The 26,682-nt window shown below is 33.9% G+C and overlaps 3 protein-coding genes across 6 annotated transcripts; 1 reads left to right on the top strand and 2 right to left on the bottom strand.

Moving 5' to 3' along the window:
* Window positions 1–778: 778 nt before the first annotated feature.
* Window positions 779–4,754, bottom strand: LOC114712962 (uncharacterized). The gene is made up of 5 exons (XM_028897531.1): window positions 4,616–4,754; window positions 3,989–4,042; window positions 2,992–3,095; window positions 1,503–1,541; window positions 779–1,193 (listed from the first exon to the last, which is right to left on the bottom strand). The coding sequence occupies exons 1-5, from the start codon at window positions 4,689–4,691 to the stop codon at window positions 1,059–1,061; spliced, it is 408 nt and encodes a 135-aa protein (XP_028753364.1). The 5' UTR covers window positions 4,692–4,754; the 3' UTR covers window positions 779–1,058.
* A 3,301-nt stretch (window positions 4,755–8,055) lies between these two features.
* Window positions 8,056–13,747, bottom strand: LOC114712941 (histone acetyltransferase MCC1). Of its 2 annotated transcripts, XM_028897502.1 has the most exons (8): window positions 13,658–13,747; window positions 13,290–13,360; window positions 10,851–11,096; window positions 10,611–10,755; window positions 9,965–10,064; window positions 9,658–9,886; window positions 8,519–8,611; window positions 8,056–8,350 (listed from the first exon to the last, which is right to left on the bottom strand). In XM_028897502.1, exons 3-8 carry the CDS (start codon window positions 10,967–10,969, stop codon window positions 8,329–8,331), a joined length of 708 nt encoding a protein of 235 aa, XP_028753335.1. In that variant the 5' UTR covers window positions 10,970–11,096; window positions 13,290–13,360; window positions 13,658–13,747; the 3' UTR covers window positions 8,056–8,328. The 2 variants fall into 2 exon arrangements, with proteins under 2 accessions (XP_028753335.1, XP_028753334.1); XM_028897501.1 differs by having other exon boundaries at window positions 8,074–8,611.
* Window positions 13,748–21,434: 7,687 nt separating this feature from the next.
* On the top strand, window positions 21,435–25,989 carry LOC114712954 (putative tRNA pseudouridine synthase). Of its 3 annotated transcripts, none has more exons than XM_028897517.1 (8): window positions 21,435–21,747; window positions 21,828–21,863; window positions 22,205–22,317; window positions 23,061–23,209; window positions 23,519–23,663; window positions 24,129–24,548; window positions 25,297–25,715; window positions 25,801–25,989. In XM_028897517.1, the coding sequence occupies exons 1-7, from the start codon at window positions 21,498–21,500 to the stop codon at window positions 25,708–25,710; spliced, it is 1,527 nt and encodes a 508-aa protein (XP_028753350.1). In that variant the 5' UTR covers window positions 21,435–21,497; the 3' UTR covers window positions 25,711–25,715; window positions 25,801–25,989. The 3 variants fall into 3 exon arrangements, with proteins under 3 accessions (XP_028753350.1, XP_028753349.1, XP_028753348.1); XM_028897516.1 differs by having other exon boundaries at window positions 25,297–25,728; XM_028897515.1 differs by having other exon boundaries at window positions 25,297–25,989.
* Window positions 25,990–26,682: the final 693 nt, after the last annotated feature.

Genomic DNA, 26,682 nt, shown 5'->3' with positions numbered 1-26,682 from the left:
TTATTTATTTAATCAAAGAGCTGGGAAGCATGCTGGCCTTCATATAGATTACCGATTACTAGGATGCAGATTTTGGCTAGTTTTTGTGGAAGGCTTTAATATTGCTCGCAATTTTGCCCTGGAAAGAAAATGAACTTTTAAGGGAAAAAAACTTTCTTAAAAGTGAAGACGCACAAAAACTTTTTTTTAATAAAAAAATTAACTTCCAACATAGTACAGAATTAAAAAAAATCTGGAACGTCACCATTTACAGGGATTTTGATGCATAGAAGCTGGAACAAGAGAATTGGGTAATGTGTTCCTTAATAATAATGTTGGCTTCTCGGTAAGAATTTTGGGATTGCTGATGTTTTTCTTTTTTTGTGGGCAGAGAAGTTCAAGCAAGTTAGTTCCCCATCTCATCTCAGTAACCAACAAAATAAATAATTAAAAAATAACTATCATGCTCTTATCAACAAACTAATATCAGGCATAATTTTGTCAATTGTCGATTAAACAGAAAAGTTAATTTTGATGGAACTACAGTGCCCAAGTCTCACAAAAGCATCAAACTTGAGTACTAATTTTTCATGCATATCTTTGAACACCAGCGAATGATAAAAAATGGGCACTTGGCATCAATTCTACAATATAACTTGAACCGAAACAACCAACAATTGCAATGGCAATGGCGTGCATTACCAAGTAACAACTGTGAAATATGACATCCTGCTCAAAATTCCATTTAGATAAGAACACTATGCAAATTTCCTCAGTCAACTTGATAGGGAAAAAATCGTATGCAAAACTGCAAAATTCCAGCTTTTTAACTTCTGACCATTATGATAGTTGAAGTCACAGTATATCCATTCCAAAAAAAGAAAAAAACCTAAGTTCCAAGCCTTTTTGGCAACAAAAAACTTCTAGATCCTCAAGGAAGAAAGAAACTAAATCTATTGACAAGTGATCCAAAACCATGCTGACAAAAAAATATGATATAAGGCTATTTCCTGCAAAAAATGGCCAGAAAGAATCGTCACAGGGTTCTGGGTTTGTTGTATATCAACCTATCTCTAGCACTACGCAGAAGAGCCAGGCTTAGCAGTTGACTGGTTGGTAGGTTGTACATGTTGTGGCCCTTGCTTTTGATCAGGATGAGAATATGATGGCCTGTTAGGACAAGCCTTATTAACTTCTTCCTCTTTGATGTCAAACTGTAAAATGCAAAGATATCATTAAAAGTAGAATCAAAATGTTGAAGACTAGCAGACTCTTTAGGTGAAAAAGAATGATGCACAGTAGCAATTATTTTAGCAGATCACTATGGTAGAAAAATGAAACTTATATGACACAAGTATGATTAGACATAGTGCACACTAGTATTATTCCCTCTGGAGCTCGCAGTCGCTGGCAACATTCTCAAGCCTAAGAGTCCATCTTACCATATAACCTTAAAAGGAAACTGTTATGCATCTCACCGTAGAGGACTTACTAAAAGTAAGATAATTAAACATCATATTAACCTTGAAACCACAGCCGGATGCACATGCATGGAAGCATTCCTGCACATGAAGGGAAGGGATCAACATTATTTTTCTAAAACTCTTAGCAGCACACTGCGCAACATATTAGCACCCTGCTTATAATATTTTAAATGAGAGCATTTTATTCTCATAAACTCATAGCAGAGCAATGCACAAAAACAAAGAATAGAAGGAGATATGCTTGGCTTAAGTGAGCAAAAGGTCATATAAATAAATCATGGCCCTCCAAGTGAATAATCAATCTGACCACTCGCATGTTACCACGTAACTCACTTCAGAAAGTTGACATAATTTCACCTTTAAGGTAAAGCTGCTCATGGGCCAATGAGGGGAATCATGCCGTAACAGACCTTTCTTCCTATAAGTCATGCCCCCCATTCTCTTTCTTGATAAACAACCATGAATTTATAAGGTTCTAAGAGGGTGGCAGTCATCACCAAAAGAAAACTCTAATCAGAAGAACCCAGGTGTCCACATAAATTGAACTGCATCTCAAATGATAGTCATTACTACATAATTGCTCTCAATTTCCTTAACCAAGACTCTGATTATTCTAGGAAACAAACAGCAAAGTCGTTAAAACTTACTGTTTCATTAAATCATTCTCACATTAATCTCATATCAGATTGACCTTCCGTTAATTAAGACATTGAATTAAAAAAGGCTTTGACCAAGAACTAGCTACTAATCTCGTCTCAGTCAGTTTCTCCTACACCAAAACAGGACCTAAACCCCTGACGTGGTAGTGCCCTCATTACGACAGAGTAAGTAATGTCTATGATGCTTTAAAAACAAACAACAAACAACAAGCCTTATCCCACTAGGTGGGGTCGGCTACATGAATCACACGACGCCATCGTGCTCTGTCAACAACCCAACCCAATCCCACTATGATGCTTTAGAACATAATTATTCCATTATAACTTGCTGCTACATAAAATAGTTCACAACCGACTCCTGTAACTAATCCACAAACACGGCCACAAAAGGAAAAAATAACCCATAAATGCCTTCTAGCAACTCCTTTAAATCACCTGTAAAAATAAAAGGTTCCAACTTAGATTTAGAATTAATCTAAAGTGGTGCCATTACATCAATGAACACAAGGTAGAAAACTATCGATAGGCCTATGGGCACCATGAACAATATTTAACTGAATTCAAAAATGGTTATTAGAAAATGATTACGGTATGCAGTATCCTCAGTCATAGTTTATACGAGATCAATGATATTGCTTAAACATGTAAAAGCTAGAATAGCAATAACCAAATAATTTATTCTTACATTACAACTAGCTGACATACAGGCAGCCTTACCTTCAAGGTAGCAGAATCAAACTTCTAAGAAAATTGAGTAAAAGTGAAAGAGAAACCATTTAAAAACTGAAACATCAATGTATGCTGCAATAATGTAACCAGTAGCATAGCAAGCAAGCAAGCAATAGTAACTGGATAAGATCAGAAAATACCTCTGAATAAGAGGCTGATCCAGGAGAACGGTCAATATATGCACTCCATTGCTGGTCCTTTATGACAGGGTCCTTGTAGCAAATTTGATTGCAGTCCTCCAAACCTGTTTCAACAGTACTCCAAACCATGTGAGTTTTCTGGATGCCAATTCTCCAAGACGATCAAAGTCAGCATGTTCTCAGGAAGTTTAAAGGTTAAAGAAAACAGTGCCAAAACCTAAAGCAATAGCCTAATTGTCAGATTTTAAACCCTTCAGTCAAGCAACTTAAAATGAATTTATTTGTCTAATCAAAGGAAATCACTTTATAGATATGGGCATAAGAAATGTAAGAGGTCAACTATATATATATATATATATATGTATTTGTGCAATATTCTATGCTTTGTGGTGATTATTCTTTTTTTTTCCTCTTTATTTTTTTAACAATTATTTCTTATGTTTTTAATATATTTTAGGCCCTTATTTGATCACAGAATAAATTGATTAATTCATGAATTTTCTCACTCTCTTCTCTCTTCTCATCACTGTCATCCTTCTGGTCCCGCGTCATAGTTACGTTTCACTGGAATTAATAAATCAAAACAAATTCTACTAATATTTAAAAATATTTAGTGATAGGAAGGAACAGCAGCTTTTTCCTCATAATGCCAGTACAAATGCAGAAATACTAGAAACTGAAAACTATATAGGATATGTTTGGATTAAGGATGGAACACCAGCTTTGTCCTTATACTTTGATTAGGAAATTTTCTTAGACTTACACACATTTTCTTCCCTTCCCATTCATTAAAATCAATATGAACATGTTCTCAGGAAAAGAATGTTAGATCTGAATCTAATTCAAAGAAAACGCCTAAACGAAAATTTCCCCTCCCCATTCTCCTTAATCCAATACGCTTTACAGCCTAGAGTCTGAATAAATAAAATATATAAGAATTCATATGCATATCATTCAATATGTAGAAAAAAGTAAAGAAGCAGCATAGAAGTCTCACATTCTTCCCATGTCTCTTCATCTGAGTTGCATCCCTTCTTGCAGAACACTCGCCCTAAAATATTGTCACAAGTAAGGCAACAGTCATTCGGGTTATACAACAAACTCAAACGATGAATCTCCAATCTTTTCTATTTTTCTGGAGTTAAAAAAAAACCAACCAACCAAACAACAAGATACGTTAGACACGCAAGAATATTGCCTTATTCACTTCGCAGAATAATATCCGAAATGCAACCCACCTACCTGCATAAATGATACTCCTCCGAGCAGAGACGGGTTTCATGACAACTTCTCTCAATTAACCACACAAAAAATTCGCATGATAGAGTAATCCATGGAAGATACCCGCAATATTTATAAACAAAGATACCGATTTTCGCCCATGTCACGTACTCAAATTATCAAACCACCAACCAGGCATGTTATGAGTCAATGAAATGGGCTACGCCGCGCGGTTACACAAATCAATAAAATGATGCTTATAAGCATACATTACCAAGATTAAATATCTTGAAAACAAGAAAATACAGAAAGTGCAAGAAATTATAGAGAAAAATAAAAAGCGGACGACAAAAACAACAATAGAACATAGGAGCCTTGGATGGAATGGGTAGAAGACGATTACATGGAAGCTGGGTAAGGGCTGCATATTTCTGGGTACATCGGTTGCCGCACGGCGGCACCCACTGCTCCGGTAGCATCGTTTGGTGGTGGTTATTCTTGAACTTGCAGAAGAAGAAGAAGAAGAAGACGGAGAGTCAAGAGAAGGAAATGAGGCAGTAATTAAATGAACAGAGACGGTACAATGCTCATTTAATAGCAAATTGCATTGCATTTAATTGACAGTGGTCCGAGCTTCCCGTTCTAATCTTCTGTGTCTGATTTGAAAAAAATGGACGAAAAACAGACTTTTTTGGCCAAATATATTTAGTGATTTATTTATGAATTTTTTATTATCTCGATAGTTCAAAAAAAAAAAAAAGAAGACAAAAAATACTGTTAAATTTGAAAATAACAGATAGGTAATTTTGATAGATTTTGACATTCAAGACTATTACAAAAGTAGTAAACATAACCTATTTATTTTTTAAAATTTAATAAACAGTTTTTGTCATTTTCCCAAATTTCAACTATGAAAATTTTCTTCATAGATATCATACATGATTATTTATAATTATATTAAGTCTTATAAATAGTAAAACTTGTTAACCAATGAGGTAGTATAAGAGAAATAATTAATCTCATCTGAACCAAAGTTTGAATCCTATTTAGATAAGTACTCGTGTTTAATGATATTTTCAAGAAGATTGTTGACAAAAAAAAAACAATAAATATGCCAAATGTGTTGTCAACAAATTACCAAAGAGAATTGACAAGTTGCATTTGAGTTAAGTTTAAACATGTTCATTTCATGCTATAACAAACAAGATTGAATATGTATAGTGTATTATTGTTACCAAGTTTCCATAGAGAATTAACGAGCAAGCTTAACTGAAATGATAAGTTGCATTAGAATTTCAACAAAGGTACTTCATATTGTAACAAATAAGATCAAATATATGAAGGGTATAGCCAACAAATTCCCATAAAAAATTGACAGGCAAGCTTTTGAAATGACAAGTTATTTTATTGTTTTGACAAATCACATCATCTTTTGATAAGTAAGTGGTTTTGAAGCAAAGTTTATTAATATAGCTAGTTATGGAATTAATATTGGTTTTATATATAAAACTTATTTTATATGTTTATTATTTTTTTTTAAATTAACCTCATTGATATTTCTCCAATAATAATCAAGTAGGAGAAAGAGTGAGAAAATTAAAGAAGATGGTTATGATTTTTTTTAAAACAAATAGCATGTTAATTAATTTAACTAATATCTTTAATATACTCAAATTAGTTAATTATGTCTTATACTATCTCTGGTCCTAATTATAAGAGTTAGTTTGATTTTTAATTTGGTTCTAAATATAAACCAAAATCCACTTTGTCTCACAATCCCAACAAGCTTATATTTATCTATTTATTTTAAACTAGTCCTTGCAGTATGTGTACATGTTAAAGATTCTATCAAATGATAGTTCTTACTAATACACATAATTAGTAAGGGTATCCTAGAAAAGATAATACTTATTTATTACAAAAAATTAACTTTTTAAATTAAATCTTTTTTATGGGAGTATAATAAAATTCTCCGTTAATCATTATTGTTGGATCTCACTCCCAAACCCTCATTGTAGGCCTTCTTATAAATAGTCTTAATGCGCATGACTTTCATTGCCTCATGTTTCAATATTCTCACAATTTATAATTTATAGTACACTTCCGATATCAATCGCATATATTAAAAATTTTAATTTTTTAAGCTCATGAAAAATGGACTTTTTTTTTTTTTTTAATTTGCCCTTATCTACAAGTAACGCTCACAGCGCTTAATGCATAATTACTCAACGCACATTAACCGACGCAGGAACAAAAATAAAAATATACTTATATTCTCACTAGTATTTCTTAAAACTACAAAATGTAATACATTTTGGATCAATAATAATTTGTAGAAAGTGTCTCACATTATGGACTAGTGAGAATATAAGTTATTTTTTTTATTAAAAAGATAATTTACACATATCAAGAGAAGTTAGTTTATCCTTAATCTTCTTAAGAAAAAAAAATCAGTTGCTTCTAATCTTACCCTTAGTTCTTGATTAAGTCAACTATATGAAACAAGGGTAGAGTTAAAAAAATTGAGCTCACATTATAAGATGACCTACATTTTCAGCTAAACATTACTTTTAAAACATAGTTATGTTTCTGATTAAAATGAGTACTAATAACCACCATACTTATTTTTAAAAATTAGAGTTCTCAGTTTTACACGGATCCACATAATATTCACAAACGAAGTCGAATTTGCCAAAACTACTCTCAAATAGGTGTGTCTTTTGGGTTGGGCTCTATGCCCGCCAACTCTTGTAATTAGAGTAGGAGTTGAATAATTTTGTTGTTTATTTGTTTCATTGTTGTTTTGTTTCCAAATTTTATTAGATAAATTATACTACTTTCGATCCTAAATATAAAATATAATTTGCATTATAAATTACACTATAAACTAGATCTTATACTTTAAATTGAATGTAGTATAATACAGACAGTCCTTTATTTTGGGGGGGGGGGATTGCTCACATGTACATGGATTTCACATCATAAAATATGGTGGTTCAACTTTTTTTAAATGTTTCAGAATGGCCCATAAAACAAGTAGTTTAATGAGCCTGTTAGGGTTGTGGGAGAAGTTGCTTGCTTGGAAGCTCTTTACCTACAAGGAAGAGGAGATTGAGGCTTAGTACCATTGCAGGATATACAAGGCATTGTCTGAATCGGGTTTCTCTCAACTTCTCACCCTTAACCTATTTGATTCTCTCTGTTCTTACTCAATTTTTGCTTAGATTTCTTTCAGTTTTTCTCATGTTCAATGGCCTTAATTGGTGAACCAATATTGCAATTTGATGAGAGAGAGAGCCTCCATCTTCATCATGCATCAATTTCAAGGGGTCTGCATTATCTAATAATCCCATAAGTGTCATGTTATCTTCTTTAAAATTATCAAGTGGGCGGCATCTCCTTATGCTCAAGTCATCATCTTCACTATTTTATATTGAATCATGTGGATAAATAGATTACATAAATAATGCTACGTCCACTCTTAAATACAAGATCCATTTTGTAATGTAATATATACTACCAAATAAATCTTATATTGAGAACCAGAGATAGTAGAATATACTTTACACGTCAACTTGCATGCAAGCGTGCGGGATCAAACAAGCTCATTTCTAGATAAAGGAAGCATTCATTTTTTGTGTATATTTGGTCTGGATCATCCTTATAATCTTGGGTTTATATGCATTTTCTTCACGTTCGGAAGGCCTAAAACCGAGCAAAACAGTCTTAAAAGGCCAGAAATTAAAATTTTATGCTAAAGAATTAAATCTTATGATCCTATGACCTGTTTACTGTGGCTTTGGTCCCCTGATAATGAATGTTGATCCCATCCACCTACAGACATACAGGTAACAAACTGCATTGAACAGACCAAAAAATAATCTGCCAAGGAAACCCTTGAATTATCAAGTGGGTACCAGTCCTGTGTATAATACAACAATTACAGCTACAGCTAAACTAAATTGGAAGCTCTTGATCACCAGTCGACAGTTTTGGAATGGTCCACCGGATCACAAGTGTAATTGGTTGCAGCACTTAACAGATAATCAGCACCACCTTTTAACAGAACACGGGGAACTTTATTGACAGGACATGGTCGTTCAATAAGGTGTTATTCTACGTTTCAATATGACATTTCCTAGAGGAAAAGAAAGTAAGGATGTATTATTATACATGGAACAACAGACAGACCCAACAATATAATTAAGAAAATCAAACACACTCATATCTAGTACACTCAGTTGCCGTGTTTTTCTTGTTATGCGTTGATGATACAAGAGAATGACTTTCTTTACATTTTGCCCACCTTGAAATCTTCCTCTCATCATTCCTGCGTAGCCTCGCAGCAATTAACTTGAAGCCACTCCTCATGTAGCTTGCTATTCCAGTGAGGAACTCCCTGAAAAGTGAAATATGATAATACAATTCTCTAAGGGATACAAGTACTTATATAAAATCCTAACCAGTTTCCAGGACAGGTAGTTGTTACAAGACACAACATACACAACATCATTATATGAACTTCCTACTTTGAAAGCCAGTCAATAATCTGACTCGGGATAATTTCCTTCTTAATACCTATTCCAAAGTATATCCTTTATTCGAATGAAACATGAGATAGAAAATGTCTATTATGCCTAAGTTAATATTACCCAACAGTGATAGTCCCTCTCTATTACTTTTTTAGGTCCAGAGACACATGTAACATATACCCCTTTTTCCTTTCTGTGCATAACACTTTGACTCCCGAGTAAGCCCTAAAAATTGAAGATATAATCATCATATTTTGGCCTTTGCAGACATCAAGTTTTAGTAATCTTATGATTAGTAATTGTATTTATCTTAAAAGTTAGGTTTTCTTTAATTTATAAGGCTTCATCTCATCTTTTATCTACGATTAAATTAGTTAAATTATTATTATTATTTTCATAATTGTAGTTAGAGCTTTATGAATATCCTAGGGTTATTTTGATGTGAAACCACTTTGCCTGTCGAATAATATCGAGATTTTTTTCCCTGTCACACTCTCTCCCAGTTCCCTCATTTCTTCCTCCATTCTTAGGCTGCCTCCTTCTTCTCCGTACCCCTCCTTTCCATGTCCGAGATCACATATTCCTAACAAAAGTTAATGACAAGATTGTGGGAATGGCTTTCCTTCTGAAATGAATCACATGTTACTATACCATGCCAAAAATACATTTTAGTACATGAATATAACATGTGCTCGGAAAACATTCAAGTATAAACATTAATAAATCAATAAAGCATACACAAAGCCCTTACTACCCCAACTTAATTGGTTTGGACCAGGATGGTTCATACTCCAGAAACTCATGTTTCAATCAGACAAGAAAATGGGCAAGTTCTTTTACACTATCCATATCAAAGGGTTCAGATGAAAACTGCAAGGTCAGTTTAAGCAAGTCAAGGATATTGTGTACTTACAATGGTGAGCAAGGAGATCGGCCCCCATTCACGTAGTACACAAATAGATAAGAATCATGATGTTGTCCATTGATGAAATAAAATCCTTGCAGTCTTCTCACACACTTGAAAGACATCTTCTTGTATAGAAAGATTGCTGCGTTATTGTAAGAAATTACATGCAAATAAACAGCACGGCAGGTTGGAATGCTTGAAGCATATTTTATGACCTCCCGAATCAGTGAAGAAGCTGCAAATCAAGCAGAAATTGGACCAGAGATTATACCACCAAGAACACAAACTAGATTAAAGTGACAGAATTTCATACCTATTCCGAGATTTCTATATGCTTCTACCACACCCAGCGTCAGAATATAAATTAAAGTTTGATCTGATTTGGATGAGTCATATCCAAGAATATCCACTATCTGCATAAATAATATTCCTTGGTAAAAAACGTAAATTAAGAATCAGTCAAACGCTCAGCTTTCAAACAGTTTTACCCTAAGGAAAATATACTCTATAATGTATTAAAAATTTTTGATACCGAAGTGACACATAATCAAATTTTTAAATGCACAAGATTCATAAACATTAGGCCAAGCTTAGGTTTAGAATGTTAAGGGAATATCATTTTGTTTTTTTCCCAAGTTTCTCTCTGTGCATAACCATGGCTTATATTTAGATTTTTATCTTTAGATAAAATGATAGGTTGAGTGCACCATAACTAAGATTTCCAACAACAATTTCTGACACAACATATATTGGCACCAACTAAATGAATGCAAGCAAAGAGCTGGTTAAGTCACATTCCAACTAAAAGATTCCTTTACGGAGAGTAATAGAAGACCTAAAAATCTCAGTTTTTCTATCCAGCTGGAGTGTTAGTGTGCTGCCCATTCACAATTTAACTTCTTCTGAAAATGCTTCAAGCAATTAGGAAAAGGCATACAATTGTACATAATAGGACCGACCTCGCTTTCTTTTGCAAGAACAATCCGTGCTGTTACAAATCCAATAAGTTCATCCTTTTGGCCCTCAGGCCGACTACGGTCGACAGCTCCCCATGACACAATGTCATGCCCATTTACTACATCTTGGAAAAATAATGACTCATACCTAAAATTTGAAATATCCTTTTCTACGTTAGCACAATTCCTGTCGCTCATCATAAAGACAGTTGGAAAATATAAATATATTAAGAGAGATCTCACCTGATAGGAAAGAGCTTTCCATGTAAATGCTCTATAGTGTCAAGGTCGGATGGTAGTATAGGTCTGTAGCATATTTTTGGACGACCAGACACTTTTGATTTAGGGTTTACCATTGGCATTGAGTACTATTTGGAACTTCAGTTGATCCCCATTAAATATCTGATATAAGTGTAAAATTTGTCCAACCGCAGCTCCTTTCATTAACACTACGGCAGAATGACAAAGGCCATTGAATACTTGTTACCACTGCAAATTAAACAGAAATTTGAGAACTGTTAAATATATAATAAACTATGTTAGCAATACTGACTCAAATCATGATTGGGATATGTTTTTTCCAAGAGTATGACAACCAGAGATTTAATTATTTCCATCAAGCAAGCTAATATGACAGAACTAGATCTTTTCTCAAAAACAGAAACTAGCACAAAGAAAGGTAGAAGAAATAAAGCCAAAGAATCCCTCCATACAAAACAGAAAGAATCAAGTGCAGCGAACAGGAAACTGACATCTCATTAGAGCCCTCAACGCCCTGGAAATCTGTGTAGGCATTGCCCTAAATAAAATAAGAATAGATCACACTTCACCCCCTAAACTTTTCCTGAAAATCAAACTCAGTACATCAAGTTTTAAATCTCACAGTTTAGCCCCTTCAAGTTTCAAAAACAAACATTTTACTCCCTCAAGATTCAGATGCATTAACTCCTCACTCAAATAATACAAGTTAAACCTATCCACACAAGCATTTTCTTCTCAACTGAAGGAAACAAAGTTGGGGAAGAAGGCTGTCTATCCCATAGGTTACACAGAGAAAACAGGCCAGAAAGGGAGGTAGTATGTTTTACATAAACTACAGAAAACAGAGCAAGGGGAAAAACTGTGTGCTGGTGAAGTAATGTGGATTTTTTTTGCTCACCACTACCAGTGATGTATGATGCTGAATGTCATAAGAACTTCAGGGAATTAATAGTAATTCATTCAAAAATGACGAATGTTAGAATAAACCCATAAAGATCCTAGGCAAACGATCCTATGCCAAATAAAACAAGTGGATAAAAATTGAAAGTGGAAAGATCAGAGACAAGCCTATCTAACCGTAGGCTAGCAGTAGGCTTATAAACTAGGGATATGCTCTCCCTTAAAAGAGACTGAAAAACTAGTTGTCTAAACTAAAAGCACCACATGCACTTCCTCAGATACGGAAAGAGAGGGAAATGGGGAGATTCGAAGAAGAATGGAAAAGGAGGGAGAATCTTTGAATCATTTAAGTAAGGAAATTCTAGCAGTTGGCGTGAGGAACAAGCAAGGATCAGTAAGTAAAAGAACAGAAAGCTGATAAACCCAATAGTGAACTTCAGTGTTACCTCTTAAAGTATAAAAAGCACTAACATATGCAATTGTTGGAAGTCAGATGTTGTATAAGAAAGAAAGATTAGGATCTAAAGCCACAAAAATGATTGGTACAAATGAAATAGTTGTTTCTATGCATTGAAGTAGCATCTGTATTCCTAGTGATAACAATTTAGTCAATCTCTGTAATATAGCTATTGGGTAACGTCAACAAAATCCCAGATTCCCAAAATAACACGTTAAAGTTGAAACCAATAGAAGTAATGGCTAATGGTTTGCTTTGAAGAAGAAACAATGTATGCATCACTAAACTTTAATGATGCAGTAAATAACCAATAACTACAGTATAAATTTCTAACTACAAAGACGCTCAACGTCTATGCGGTTTGTATTTTTCATCTAATACTGCATATGAGTAATGAATTTAAAAAATTAATCTGTTCAGTATATTTTAATGCAATTAAATGGGTGGATGACATTCATTGGAGAAAAAATTTGATAAATAGATAGTCTCTTGAAGGGAAATATACCAATCAATTTGTTGTAATTCTATCAGTATTACTTTAATCATCTCTTGTGAGTCGTGCTGTTGTATAAACTTTCTATTTTTACCTTTGTTGCAATCATTTGCAAAGGGTAACAGAAACATTGGAGAGAGGCAAAGTCCATGTTTAGGTTAAGGAAAGAGCACTTAGTGGGAATTTTTCCTTCTTCTTTTAGAAGAAAGGTCGCTTTCATATTGGCAATTTAGTAGCTAAAATTGACTATTACAGGAAAATTACCATGGCACCCATAAAACAGAACCTTCAAAGTTGATCAGCAAAATGGATGGGATGCCAGGGTTCAGGCCGAATTTGGACACAGAAGCCTTGAAAATTTGCGTTTCCCTTAAAGTAACTAAGTAATAAGTTCTTTTGTTCGCTTCAAAAAGGATTAACAGAGCATTTTTCTATCTTCCAGCTGCATTTCACGTCTATATCACCTCTGAGGCCCTCATAATGCTTCTGTTAGAAGTTTTAATTATTAGGACAATTCAAATAATTCTTGAGACGTTTAATTCTAAGAATCCTTATCAACATGGAAATTAACCTCATCTTTTATACGCTTCCTCTCCGAGTTTGCACAGGAGGGAGGCCAAATAATCAAATCAAATTGTTAACCTGATAAAAATCACAGCTTGGGCAGAGATGAAATGAGAAAACCCGTTAACGACTAATATGAATTTAACCCAGGAAAAAAAGGAAAAGACGCAGGATCATATATATTAGAATAATAGAGAGAATGAAACAAAAAAAAAAAAACTGACCAGGACATGAAAAGTCCCAATCTTCACCGAAAACTCGTCAAGGATTGCAAGGCATCAGATTTCAGAGAAGAATTTCTTAAATGCTATAATAAATCGGTGAATTTACGAAGGATCACAGAGCAGATAGCGTAATTGTAGAGAAAGATTATACCTAAACAGCAAGTTAGAAGATGCCTGGAAAGGAATGCCTTCGATCTTGATTCTGGACAACGAATCTGCATCAACAACCGAGCTTACTTCTCCTCCTGTGTCTCTGTACAATTTGTCATGTTTTTTTAAGGTTTAATTTTAAGGTATACTTTAGTCTTTGTTGTAATTTACTCCTTTAATTTTTAAAGTTATATTTTTATTTTTTAAATTCTAAAACTATTTTTAAAAAACTAATACTAAGATCTTGAGTGATAATAAAACACTCTCAAATACTAATATATTGAGTTTAATTTTCAAAATAATTATGATTATTATAAAAAATATTATTTGAGACTAATAATTTGAGAATAAAAGAATCAAAAATATATTTCTTAAAATTAAGAGATTAAATTGAAATATTGTATAAACATAACCAAATGCATATTTTTGCTTAATTTTAATTTAAGAAAGAATTAATCTTTTGGCCCGTATAGTTATAATTCGTTTGTAACTCAATTCCTATATTTTAACTCAACATAACTTAATCCCTATAATTTTGATTTAATTGTAACTTAGTTCTTGAAATTTGACTTGCTACAATTTGATCATCAAAGCTTTACTTATTTTATAATTTAGTCTTTGTGTTTTAAATAAAATTATATATCTAATAAAGAAATGAACTAAAATATAAAATTATTAAAAGCACAGGGATGAGTTACAACATATCAAACTTTAAGAAGTGAACCAAGTAAAAACTATAGAAATTAAGTTGCGTCGAGTTAAAATATAAAAACTGAATTACAAACGAGTTAAAATAATTATCCCTTAATTTAATGATTTAATGTTTATTTTTCAATCAAAATATTATCAATACCAATATCAAGTTCATTTATATAAAATTATCAATATTAAGTTATCAACACAATCATCACTATGAAGGTCGAAAATCTATATAAACATAAAACAGCAAATCGCCATTACCCAAAAAAAAAAAAAAAAAAAAACCAACAACAGCAGACTCTCAAGCGGAAAAAAAGCACTATTCATAACTCATAATAAATGTTGATCTCCAATTTTATACAAAGCATGAAAAGTTTTACTTATTATATTCTTATTATTTATTTATTTTTACTTATTATTTCTTATCATTATTTATTTTTAGTTTTATTTTGAAAATTTAGTCATTAATTTCATTTCATTTTTATTCCAAATATTTCTTCTAATTTAATTTTATTACTAAATTAGATTAAAAAAAGGAATGATTAATGATACAAAATAATTATATAGAAATCAAGTTAATTAGTTAACGGTGAATAATAGCGCTTGATTTGAAAGGGGAAAATTGCAATAAGTTCTCATCTAAGAGAATTAAGTACAAAAATATCTTTTAAATTCATCAAATTATTTTGAAATCTTAAAGAACTTCGTTTGCAAGAAGTTTTATTTGTTTAATTATTAAATTGTCCTTATTTTTCTTTTAAAGTGTGCATTAACAACTCAAAGTACCATCATTAATAACTTAAAGTGTAACGATTAATAACTATAACACAGATATTGACAACCCATGTATTATATTTTTGTAATGCTTTGAGAAAATATGCTGTTAATACCTGCCGTGATAGTTGCTAATTCTTATACTTTAAGTTGTTGATGACTGTTCTTTTAGTTGTCAATACATACTTTAAAAAAAAACAATTTGGTAATTAAATAAAAAAATTTATTACAACAAGGTCTCTCAAGATTTCAAAATAATTTGATAAATTCAAGAGATTTTTTTGTATTTAATTCTTCTAAGTGAGAGCTTATTTAGCTTTTGTTTTTTTTACTGTGGGCTCCAATTTGAATCTGGCCCGAATTATTTCACATGGGCTGGATTCTGCATCGAACCCACAAAAGAATACATTTGGTGGCATCATGTGGTGGCCCATATTTGACATATTTTATTTTCAATCTCACATGTCAAGTGAAGCTGTTGTTTCGCTCCGTTAAAATCATTACATGTTTCCCATCAATTAAGGGGTCACTTTGCGAGAATTTGTATCTTGGTAGAGCTACAGATGATGCCGGGCTTCAAGCTTGATGGGGAGGAAGATTATTTCGAATATGAAGGCTTGCATCTGCTCTATACCAGTTGTGGCGTTTATGGGCATAGACATGATATATGCTCTCTATAAGGGGGGAAAAAACTCAGCAAACTGAGGAGACGAATCATAATGGTCCTAGTCATTGTGAAATTAATGTGCAGGAAGCTATGTGGAACAAGGAGCAATGGAGAGTAGTCCAAAAGACTAGAAGACCATGAAAAAACGAGAAACAAGGAGATCAAGATTGCGTGTATTAGCAAATGAAGAAGGCAAAAATAATGAGGTTAACGAGGTTAACGAAGTGATTAGCGAACTGACCATGACAGAGACAACTCTAGTACGAAATTTGCAGCAAAAAAATGCTCATGTACAACCTTCAAAAGGCAAGCAAAATGGAGCAACAACTATTGCCGAGACTGTGAAGAGAGTGGTGCCCACCGTACCAAAAGACAATGTACAGCAGGTTGTTGGAGTGAGGAGTGTTGAGAAACGGACAAGAGAAAAGTCGGGTTTGGATAGGAGAACAAAAGGGGATGTTCTTATGATTACAATGGGACAAAATATTGATTGTGAAGATGATGGGAGAATGATTTTAGAGGGAGAAAAAAGAGGTGGATGTCCGAGGGATGCCTATGATAAGGTGATGTCAGAGAATGTCCCTTCCTCTACTACTCCTTTGGACCCAAGTGAACTAGGAATTGAAGCTTTAGACCCAGAAGAAAATAGGAACTCTCAGAGTTTTGTGAAAGCCCAAATCGTGGTCAGTCTCCTTTGTGAACCCAGAGTATAGGAACTATGGTGCCTTGTTCCTTTACATTTGTTTTTATGGATAAGATTTTTTTTAAAACAAAAAGTTTAGGTGAGTTGGATAAAATAAAGCTAGGGGGAGAAAAGGTTTCCTGGCTCTATAGAATGATTTGGAGAAGGCTTATGATAAAATCAAATAGAGCTCTACATGAGAGAAGTTATGAAGGATGAAAAAATCGATGACAATTTCATTAATCTAGTCATGTGTTGTATTTCCACCACTTCCTATAATGTTTTATGGAATGGATCCTTGACTGAATATTTTTCTCCAAAGAGGGGTTTACGGCAAAAGGACCCTATTTCACTGTATTTGTTTATTCTTTGTATGGAGAGGCTTTCACACATCATTAATGATGCAGTAAACCAAAATAGATGGAAGTCGATAAGAGTGAGTAAGAATGGGCCACAAATTTCACATGTGCTCTTTGTTGATGATTTATTGCTCTTTGGGGAAGCAACTAAAGAACAAGCGGAGTATGTGATGCAGTGCTAGAATCAGTTTTGTTTAGCCGCTTGGGAAAAGGTTAGCACAGCAAAGTCATCCATTTTCTTTTCTTCGAGAGTTCATAATACAATGAGAAGATCAGTTATGGATATCATTGGAATGAAAATCACAACAGAGATTGGAAAATATTTAGGCTTTCCCTTAACTAGAGATAAAAGAAGAGGAGATACTTTTCAATATATAGTTGATAGAGTGAACTCTAAATTGGCTACTTGTAAGGCTAATTGTCTCTTAACAGAATGCAGGATCACGTTAGCAAGATTAGTCCTTAGTTTAGTTCCCTTGTATCTGATGCAGGTCACCATGATTCCAAAGAGTATTTGTCATGAGGTGGAAAGGCCGCAGCAGAATTTTATTTGGGCGAAGAAGGAACACTGTGGTTACCATCCAATTAGTTGGGACAAAGTCACTCAGCCAAGGAGCCATGGAGGACTCGGGTTTAAGAAACTGTGCTCAGTGAATCAGGCTTTTGGTGCTAAACATGCATGGAAGTTGATCATTGGCTTAAAAGCTCTATGGACCGATGTTTTAATACATAAGTATATGTTGAGGAGTGAAGAAGAAATACTCAATGTGCAGAAGGGTGATTCTCGTTTGTGGCGTTTTATTTGTCAGCAAAGTAATTTTGTTAAGAGTGGAATTAAGTGGCAGCTTAGAAATGGTGAGCATATAAGTTTCTTCATGACATTAGGCTGTTCCAGGAAAAGAAGATTAAAGATATGTGTCAGCACCCGCTAACTCCCATGAAAAAAAATTCAAATGTGGCCGATTGGACCAAGTTTAGAACTTGGGATTATGATCGCTTGCAGAATGTGGTTAACCAGGAAGTGATGCAGAGATTGATTACTCAAATCCCTCCCTTTGACAATGCAGGAAATGATGTTATGACATGGAAAAACTCTACTCATGGAAAACTTTCCTGTTAAGAGTGCTTATCAAATGATTGAGAAAACCAACTCTCACGCTTATAATTTTGTTTTTAAGCATATTTGGAAGTGCCATGGAGCTGAGAAAATAAGAGTCTTCTTATGGATTACTTTTCATAACAGATTGCCTACTAGAGAATGGAAGAGTAGATAGTCTATAAGCTCTCCTAATTGTTCTCATTGTAATGATGGGATTGAGACTGCTTTTCATATTTCATGGGATTGTTTGTATGCCAAAGAAGTGTGGCTGCACCTTGTTCATCCAAGGTATTTATCTCATTTCTTCTCATTTTTTTAACTGAATGGATGACCTGGAATCTCTCTAATGATGTGGGAGTTGCTGTGACCATGGATTTGAATCTCATATGGGGAGTCTCGATTTGGTTGTTATGGAACTGGAGAAATAAACATGTTTTTCAAGAAGATTTTCAAAAGCCAAACGAACCTGCCATAGTTGTTTTGAATACTTGGAAAAATTATGCACAATCCTCAGAACCAATTACTTTAATTTTAAAAGGTTTATCTAATCATATATGGGGATGGCAACCTCCAGTTAGTGGTTGGTTTAAAATCAATGTTGATGCGGCTGTTTCTTTGTCCACTAAGAAAGCATGATGTGGTGGAATGATTAGAGACACTAATGGCTCTTGGATTGTTGTTTTTTCTCATTTCATAGGGGACTGTAGTGTTATAGAGGCTGAAGAATGGGCAATCTTAAAAGGGTTAAATTTAGCCTAAGAATTTGGTTTTAGAAAAGTTGTTTTAGAATCGGATTTGAAAGTTACTATTGATGCTTTACAAAAGGTGGAAATGTCGTCTTCAAGCAGCCTGGTGTTTATGCAAACTCGGTCATTAATGAGATATGCATGGGATCTGGTCTTGCTATATATACCCAAAAGGACGAATATGCTTACCGATTCACTTGCTAAAGATGGGCTCTCGTGTTCTTCCTTGTTCAGCACGTGTCCTCCTCACTTGAAGAACATTTGCGAAAATGATTTGCTGGGATTTAATCCCCTGATTAATTAGTTGTCTTTATTTTGGGCTCTAGCCCTCCTGTATACCCCAAAAAAAAAAAAAAACAAAAATCATTACATGTAGAACTAGTAAAAAAGGCCAACCTACAGGTTGCGGATTGGCCTATTATGATGTGGATTAAAGTAGTTTGTACTTTTTTTTGTTGTTGTCCAGAGTATCCTCCCACTCGAATGGTAAGAGACTAATCTCTCAGGGTACTGTCAGGTGTCGCAGCGGAGACTCTTCCTAACAATGTTTTTTTTCATACATACCACCACAAGAATTAAATTCAGGACATGATATTTAAGTAACCCAAGTCCCTTCTATTTGGACTAACACTTGTTGGTAAGTAGTTTATACCTTGACAGGTTAGTAAAATACCAACTTGAGCCCTCCAACTCGCCTATAATTTAAAAAAAAAAATCTGTTTTTTCCCCCACACATTCAAGCAAGGACATGGCTTTTTCAAAAAAATCAATAAATAAATTAAATTTTACATTGAAAATTGATTAATTAGGCTTTGGTTTATGGGTTAGTTTTTTTGGTGTGTGTTGGGTTTTAACTTAAGTAGGGTATGTGAGTGGGGTTTTAACTTAAGTAGGGTAAGGTTTGAAATTTTGAAGGTTTAGTGGGTCATGAGAAGAAGGATTGATTAGCTAGCCAACCTGCGCACTCAATATAGTCTAGGGTGAAAATAGTTCAGGCTCTAGCAGGTTTTTCATTTATCCAAGCTTGTTCACTTTTACAGGCTAGCTTTAAAATTCTAATCCTAGGTTTTTTTTTTAATAAGTAAATTTTTGGCATTTTCACATGGTTTTTTAAATCATTTAATATTAATATAAGATCTAAAAATTATATAAAGTTACAATATATATATTTATATAAATGATGAATACTACGAATTAAAAGTCCTCATCAAATGAAAAAAGTGTCTAATTCTTTAATAAAATACAACAAAAATTATAATTCAAATAAACATATTTTTTGCTTGGAAAATAAATATTTTTAATGTAGTTACATCGATGTCATGAATCTTTTTTTGGCCCATTTTAATCAAGTTAAATCTTTTTTCGAAGAAATAAAGTCGTCATCTTATGACATGCATTTATTCTTTTTTAAAAATAAAAAAAATAAAGGAAACATTCTATTTAATGAATCTATGCAATGGCCCTGAGAACGTATGTTTATCTAATTCCACCAATCTGCTATAGCCAACGAGGGGTTAATGAAATACAAAATCTCAACATGACCACACCATCATGATTCATGAACTCGTATTACCTCCGATCATAATTATAAGACCCAGTTAACTAATTTGAGGAGATTAAGAAAATAAGTTAAATTAGTTATTTGTAATAAATATGTGTTATTTTTCCTAAAATATCCTTTCTAATCAACTATATTGGCTAGAACTACTATTATTAAAATGACTATCTTAAAAAAAAATACATAAATATGAGAGATAAAATAGATTAGAGTATTCTATTTAAGACCAACATAAAAGTCAAACAAGGTCTTATATGAAGGAGATGAGGTAGTAATTGATTTAGCAAACCAATTTGAATATTCATTGATTGTAGTAATTCATAATAATATTCTTATCTCTGACAAGATGTTCTTAATAAACCAAATAGTTATTTTCATCCTATTCAATTTTAAATATAAGTTTTAAGGTTATTTTATTTCTTAAATTTATAATTTTTTTTCAAACTATTCCTATTGTATGTATATAGTAAAAGAATTTTTATCACAAATAGTGTTAATACAAATGATAAATAATTGAAAAAAGTTAGCTTAAAAAGTTAACAAATATTTTTTAAATAATTAATTTAACTAACTTTTTTTTAATATGATGAAGTAGTTATTGATAGAATAAGATTTATCATAGCATGGAAAAGAACTCTAATAGTAATAATCAAATTAGTAGCCATCTCGTTTCTTCTCGTTATGCCATCAAGGAATTGGGAATATGATTAAGGGGGTGTTTGGGTAAGATCAAAACCATAGTTTTAGACGTGCTTTTATGGTATACGAAGTGAATATGTAGAAGAATTTGTCTCTGCAAAAAAATACTTATGAAAAGTAATTATTGTGATATCCAAACACCCCTTAAAAGCTATTCTACCAAATTTCTCCCAATGCACCTTTGCGTGCATTTCTTATATTATCAAAATAATAATAATAATCATAATAATGACTTAATTAAGATCAGCAGCATATGATTTTACTAAATGATTCTTATTATATTATATCTTGTCTATTTTTCAATTTTCATTTGATATTTTTCTCTGTTTGACTAGATAGATGGTGTTTGGTGGGTTAAATCGAGCGGTATCATTTATAATTTTAATTTATTTTTTTTCCCAGTCTAAAATTATCTTTTTTATTCTTGATAACAAGATTTATCTTCCGTAAGTAACCGTTGGTCGGCAGTTAGTGCTGATGGGATAATCCCTGGAAGACTTCGAGCTGATAAGCAACTGAGCGCTTCCTTAACATTCAGAAGCTTCATGAAGATTAGCAATGGTGGTCTCATATGCTCTGCGATTCCCACTATCTCCATGTCCAAACCCGAACCCGAACCCAAACCCTATCGCGAAGTTTCCATTTCTGCCTCCTACACTGTTTAGATGCTATTGTTCTTCCACTGAAACTGAAACCTCTACCCAATTGCCTCCAAACCCTTCGCCTCTCCTTTCTCCTAACAAATGCCATCCTTTTATGAAGAAAAAAGTCGTAATGCGTGTCGGATACGTCGGCACCGATTATAGAGGTTCCCTATTTCCCATCTTTCGGATTTCGCATGTGTTTTGAAATGTTCGGAATGGCGTGATCTCACATGGCTATTTTCAGGTCTGCAAATGCAACGAGATGAACACAGATTATCCAGTAAGCTACTTCTGCTTATTTTCCCTCGGTTATGCTGGAAAATAAGAAATGATTATGCTAGCTCGTGAAGCAAATACGTTGGAAATTTAACTTCTATATATTTATTCAATGTATTTTTCCGGAACGGTAATGTATTTGGCTGTACATCAGTGTTCCATGTACATTTATGTGAGTAGCTGCATTGAGTAAAAGCTGGTTTAATGTGAAATGATTATGTAAGAAGTTTTAATGAGTACAAGCCTTACATATTTACTTCTTTTCAAATTAAAAAACAAAAAGTAGCGTCTGGCATTCATAAATCAGATGGCGTCTTGCTAAAGCATTGCAAATTTGACATGAAGCTATTGAGAAAGAACTGGAAACTGCTATTTTCAAGGCCGGTGGCATCCTTGATAGCAATTATGGGGATCTGTACAAAGTTGCTTGGGGTCGAAGTAGCAGAACTGACAAAGGAGTAATCTTATTATTTTCATCTGTGAATTTATAAACTGGCTATTTCTTGGCAAAATTGCTCAAAAGTCCCTGCTTAGGAAATTAATTGTGCAAAGTACTTGGAATCATGTTAAGGACTATCCATACATTCCAAGCTTCAACAAGAAGAAAACACGGCAAATGACGATAAATCAAGGGCATTAAATGAAAAAGGAAAAGGTTAAACCAGCACTCAGCTACAATACAAACTGAAATTGGAAGAATCTTTGTTACTTGCCATGGAAACTTATTGGTTTCATAGATCACAAAAATGGAGTGAAATTTTCAAAAGGAGTTATGAATAAATAATACTTAAAAGGCATTTCCTTCTCCGGAATAGCTTGCCCCCATCATTTCTGCCACCTCTATCGTTGGAATCACGCTTAGTCACTGTCCCCTCCTTGCTCACTCGTCTACTCCATCCTTGCGCCTTCGCTCTTCACCTGTGCCTTCATCCTTGCTTTCCCTTCAGCTTCGTTTATGTTTGTTTTTTTTTTTTTTTTTGGAATGTTTACTTTAAGGGTAGATTGCCATTTCTTATGCATATCTATTTCTCCTAAAGGACCTTAGTCCTTAACTGGATTCCAGGTACTTGTGCACAATTAATTTTCTAATTAGGGACTTTTGAGCAATTTCCCCCTGTTTCTTTTCTTTTTGCTTGCCTGCACATGAGGGGACATACACTTTATTTGACTTCATAACTGTCTGATGTGACGGATGTGCTAGGTCCACTCTTTGGCAACTATGATCTCCTTAAAGATGGAGATTCCTGAGAATGCATGGCAAGGAGACCCTTATGGCATTTTGCTTGCTAATTGTATTAACTCTTATCTTCCTCATACTATCAGAGTCTTTAGTATTCTGCCTTCGAAAAAGTAAGATCATTAGTCTCACGTGTTACAACTATTACTAATCTGTTGTAGCATCAAAATCTAAAATTGATTTCGTATATTATGCAACTAATATATGAAAGACCCTAGATTCATTCAAGTTAAAATTGTTATCCATGAGAAAACAAGTATCCACTGGGAGGAGAGATTGCAATTATAAGAGTTTTTTTTTTTTTTTTTTAAAGAATTGTTCTGTTTCGTTTCTTCATGTTAAGTAAAAAGCGGCATACTTCCTTGTTATTCAATGCCCTCTCTCACCCTGTTCCCTGACCACATGGCTTTGGTTTGTCTCAGGAGATTTGATCCTAGAAGAGAGTGCAATCTGAGAAAGTACTCTTACCTCCTCCCTGCTGATATTATAGGAATCCAAAGTCATCTTAGTGAGAATGAAATTCAATATCATATTTCGGACTTCAACACTATACTTAGCGCCTTTGAGGTATATTATTTTAGTTTTTACTTTATATAACGTGAAGATCCCATTTGCCTTATCTACCTAATGTAGTTAACATAACCATGACGATAGTAGATTTATTTGTTGCATAGGGTAAAAGACTTATTTCATTATTAACCTCCTGTAGTTCCGAATTGCTCTGTTTTTTTTTTTTTTTAAATTATATTTATGAAGGTGAAAAAAAATTACTAGACATTGAAGAAATACATGGTAAATGTCACCAAATCTCCATCACCAAGCTGGAATCTTTATTTAAGCATATTGTCCCATTCATGTTCAGAAATTCTAACCCTTTCTTTGGTTGTTGCTGTGCACGTACGAGGCATAGTTACTGGTGACTCACCAGCCATCACTATCATTTTATTGTTAACTGAAAAAAGAATGATGTAAGGGTAACATTTTGATAGCTACCCCTATAGTTATTTTTTCATCTGTTATGCTTTGTTGTAGGGAGAACATCCTTTCCATAATTATACTGTCAGGTCAAAGTACAGGAAAAAATTGAAGGTAAGGCAATCACCTGGAAATGTTGGCAAGTCAAGCAGAAGAGACTCTCTTGGTATGATCTCAGCTTCTGGATCAGAATCTGAGGAAAGTGATGGAGAGGATTTTGACGGTTGTGAACCATCCACTTCAAGCAACAGGGAACAGGAGGAGAAATCTTTAGATGTTGACGCTTCTAATTTAAATTATAAAAACTCCCGTTCAGCTGTCTATGCAAGATGGTTATATGAGCCTGATGAGACTGATAGATTAAATGCTTCCCATTTCAGAAGGGTTTTTCATTGTTCTTGTGGGAACTTGGAAAATTCACTCGGATATGGTTATGTTGAGATCAACATATGGGGGGAGTCATTCATGTTGCATCAAGTATGTCTTTATTGCGACTAGATTCTATTCATACTCTTTGGATATTTCGAGGCTGGTTTATGTTGTTTTCATATCTCACTCTAGTTGCTAATCCCTCTCCCCCCAACCAAAAGATAAAAATCAGTTGTTTGGTTTGCTTCACATCATCCATGAGTAGTGGAAAGAAAAGTGGAAAAAAACTGATTTAACCCCAGCAGCAACCATTGTATTATGACAGCTTGAATCGATCTGTCTATTTATGCTTATCCTTTCAGGTGGTGCGTAAAATTAAGCATGACAGCAGTTAGCAGTCTTCTAATGCTCAGTGGTTCATTGCACGACATTTTTCTTAGTGGCTGTTGGGATAACAGAATAACTGACCCACAATTAAAAGTTATGTAATTGGAGGAATTTAAAGATATTTGAATGCCTTTATTTAACGCAATTGTGTGGCTTATCACCTGGTTTTTAGAGTCTGCCTCATTGAGACTGGACCCTTTGAAACTTTTGCAGAGGTCCTTTTCACATGACATAGCAGTGAACAGTGGTTAATACGCTTGCATGCTTCGTTTCACATGATTATGATCAACTGTCCACATTGGGTGCCTAGTTGCTTTACTTTAGGTTGTAACTGCCATTTGGTAACTGGTTGCTTCTCTTTTATAGGATGGAATGAAATAGCTTAATGGATTCCTTTGTAGAGAGTTAAATGCTCAAACTTATGACATTAATGATTAATCATATACAAACTAACTCGGTAACTCATCAGATCCGCAAAATGATTGGAACTGCAGTGGCAGTAAAGCGGGACTTGCTTCCTAGAGACATCCTTGCATTGTCGCTGGTTAAATTTTCTCGAATCGTCCTCCCTCTTGCCCCAGCAGAAGTTTTAATTTTAAGGGGAAACACATTTAGAATGAGAGCAAGTGCTGGAAACATGACAAGGCCAGAAATGGTGTCTATGGTTGAATCAGAACAAATTCTTCAGGCAGTTGATGACTTCTATTTATCTGTTATGCTGCATAAAGTTTCAATGTTCCTAGATTCATCAAATTCTCCTTGGACAGATTGGGTTGAGAAATTGGATAGGAACTCAAGCATTCCACATTCTGAACTAGATGAAGTCAGAAAAGCTTGGAAAACATGGAAGGAAAAGAGATCAAATGCTGCACTAGATTCATAGTAAATGTATGTAATTGAGGTATATATCTTCCAACCTATCTATTGTTGCTTGCAAGTTAATGGCATTGAAGGTTGCTATTGTCACTCGCAGAGTCTTCAGAGCTCAGACATTGAAGATAATGCAGAATATGATCTGGTCATCTGGATGAGTAGACTCACCTGTTTGTAGATCTTTGTATTTGCCTGGGCTTGGCGGAAGACAGTTCTTAATCTAACTGTTAACTGCATATTATGAAAATAGTACCAGCAGGTATTAAGCACTCTTCTTTCTCCAAACTGGTAAAAAGGATATCTTAACACAAGGTGATGTAATTTGCTACTTTCGTCTGTTAACACGCAACACAGGTAGTGGTAATCTAGTTTCAAGTGCTATTGATTTATACATGATGTATACTTGTATTTATACCCAGGGTGCTTCGTCTAGAGAGTTTCTGTCTGTTAGTAGACTGATTTATTTTATGGAATGAATACTCTTCCTGGATAAATGGTTTTGATCTTAATGCGGTTAATTTGATCTTAATGCACGTGGACGTGTGTGTTCGATAGTTTTCCAGTTATAAATTATGTATTACATTCATTATCAGTATTGGTTACTACGTAACATGAGAATCTGGGGAAAAGTTGCCGAGGCACCTTTATTTTCGAGTAAAATTGTGATATTCTCATAGTTTTTTCCCCCTCTTTTCCTATTACATTTTTGTGAATTAAGCGTCATTTGAATGTCTAGTTAAATAATGCTAAAGCAAGACCTGAATTGGTGAGAGATTTAGTATAATGTGTATCCTGGTACGAATGGTAAAGTAAGCGGATATGGAGAAATAAGAGATTGACCATAAGAATGATGGTGAAGAAAAACTCTCATGTCAATTTTTTGCACGGAAAGAGGCAATGTCACTCGGGGGGATTAAAAAAGACTCACAACCAACAATCTTACACTAGTCTTTCTCATCACACTTTCGTCCTTCGCCACTTT

Source organism: Neltuma alba, unplaced genomic scaffold (assembly GCF_004799145.2).
Source record: "Neltuma alba isolate B1F8T4 unplaced genomic scaffold, ASM479914v2 tig00011404_pilon, whole genome shotgun sequence".
In the NCBI taxonomy this organism is placed as follows: domain Eukaryota; kingdom Viridiplantae; phylum Streptophyta; class Magnoliopsida; order Fabales; family Fabaceae; genus Neltuma; species Neltuma alba.
The sequence above is the reverse complement of the archived record's forward strand: the minus strand, read 5'-3'. Positions and strand labels throughout refer to the sequence as shown.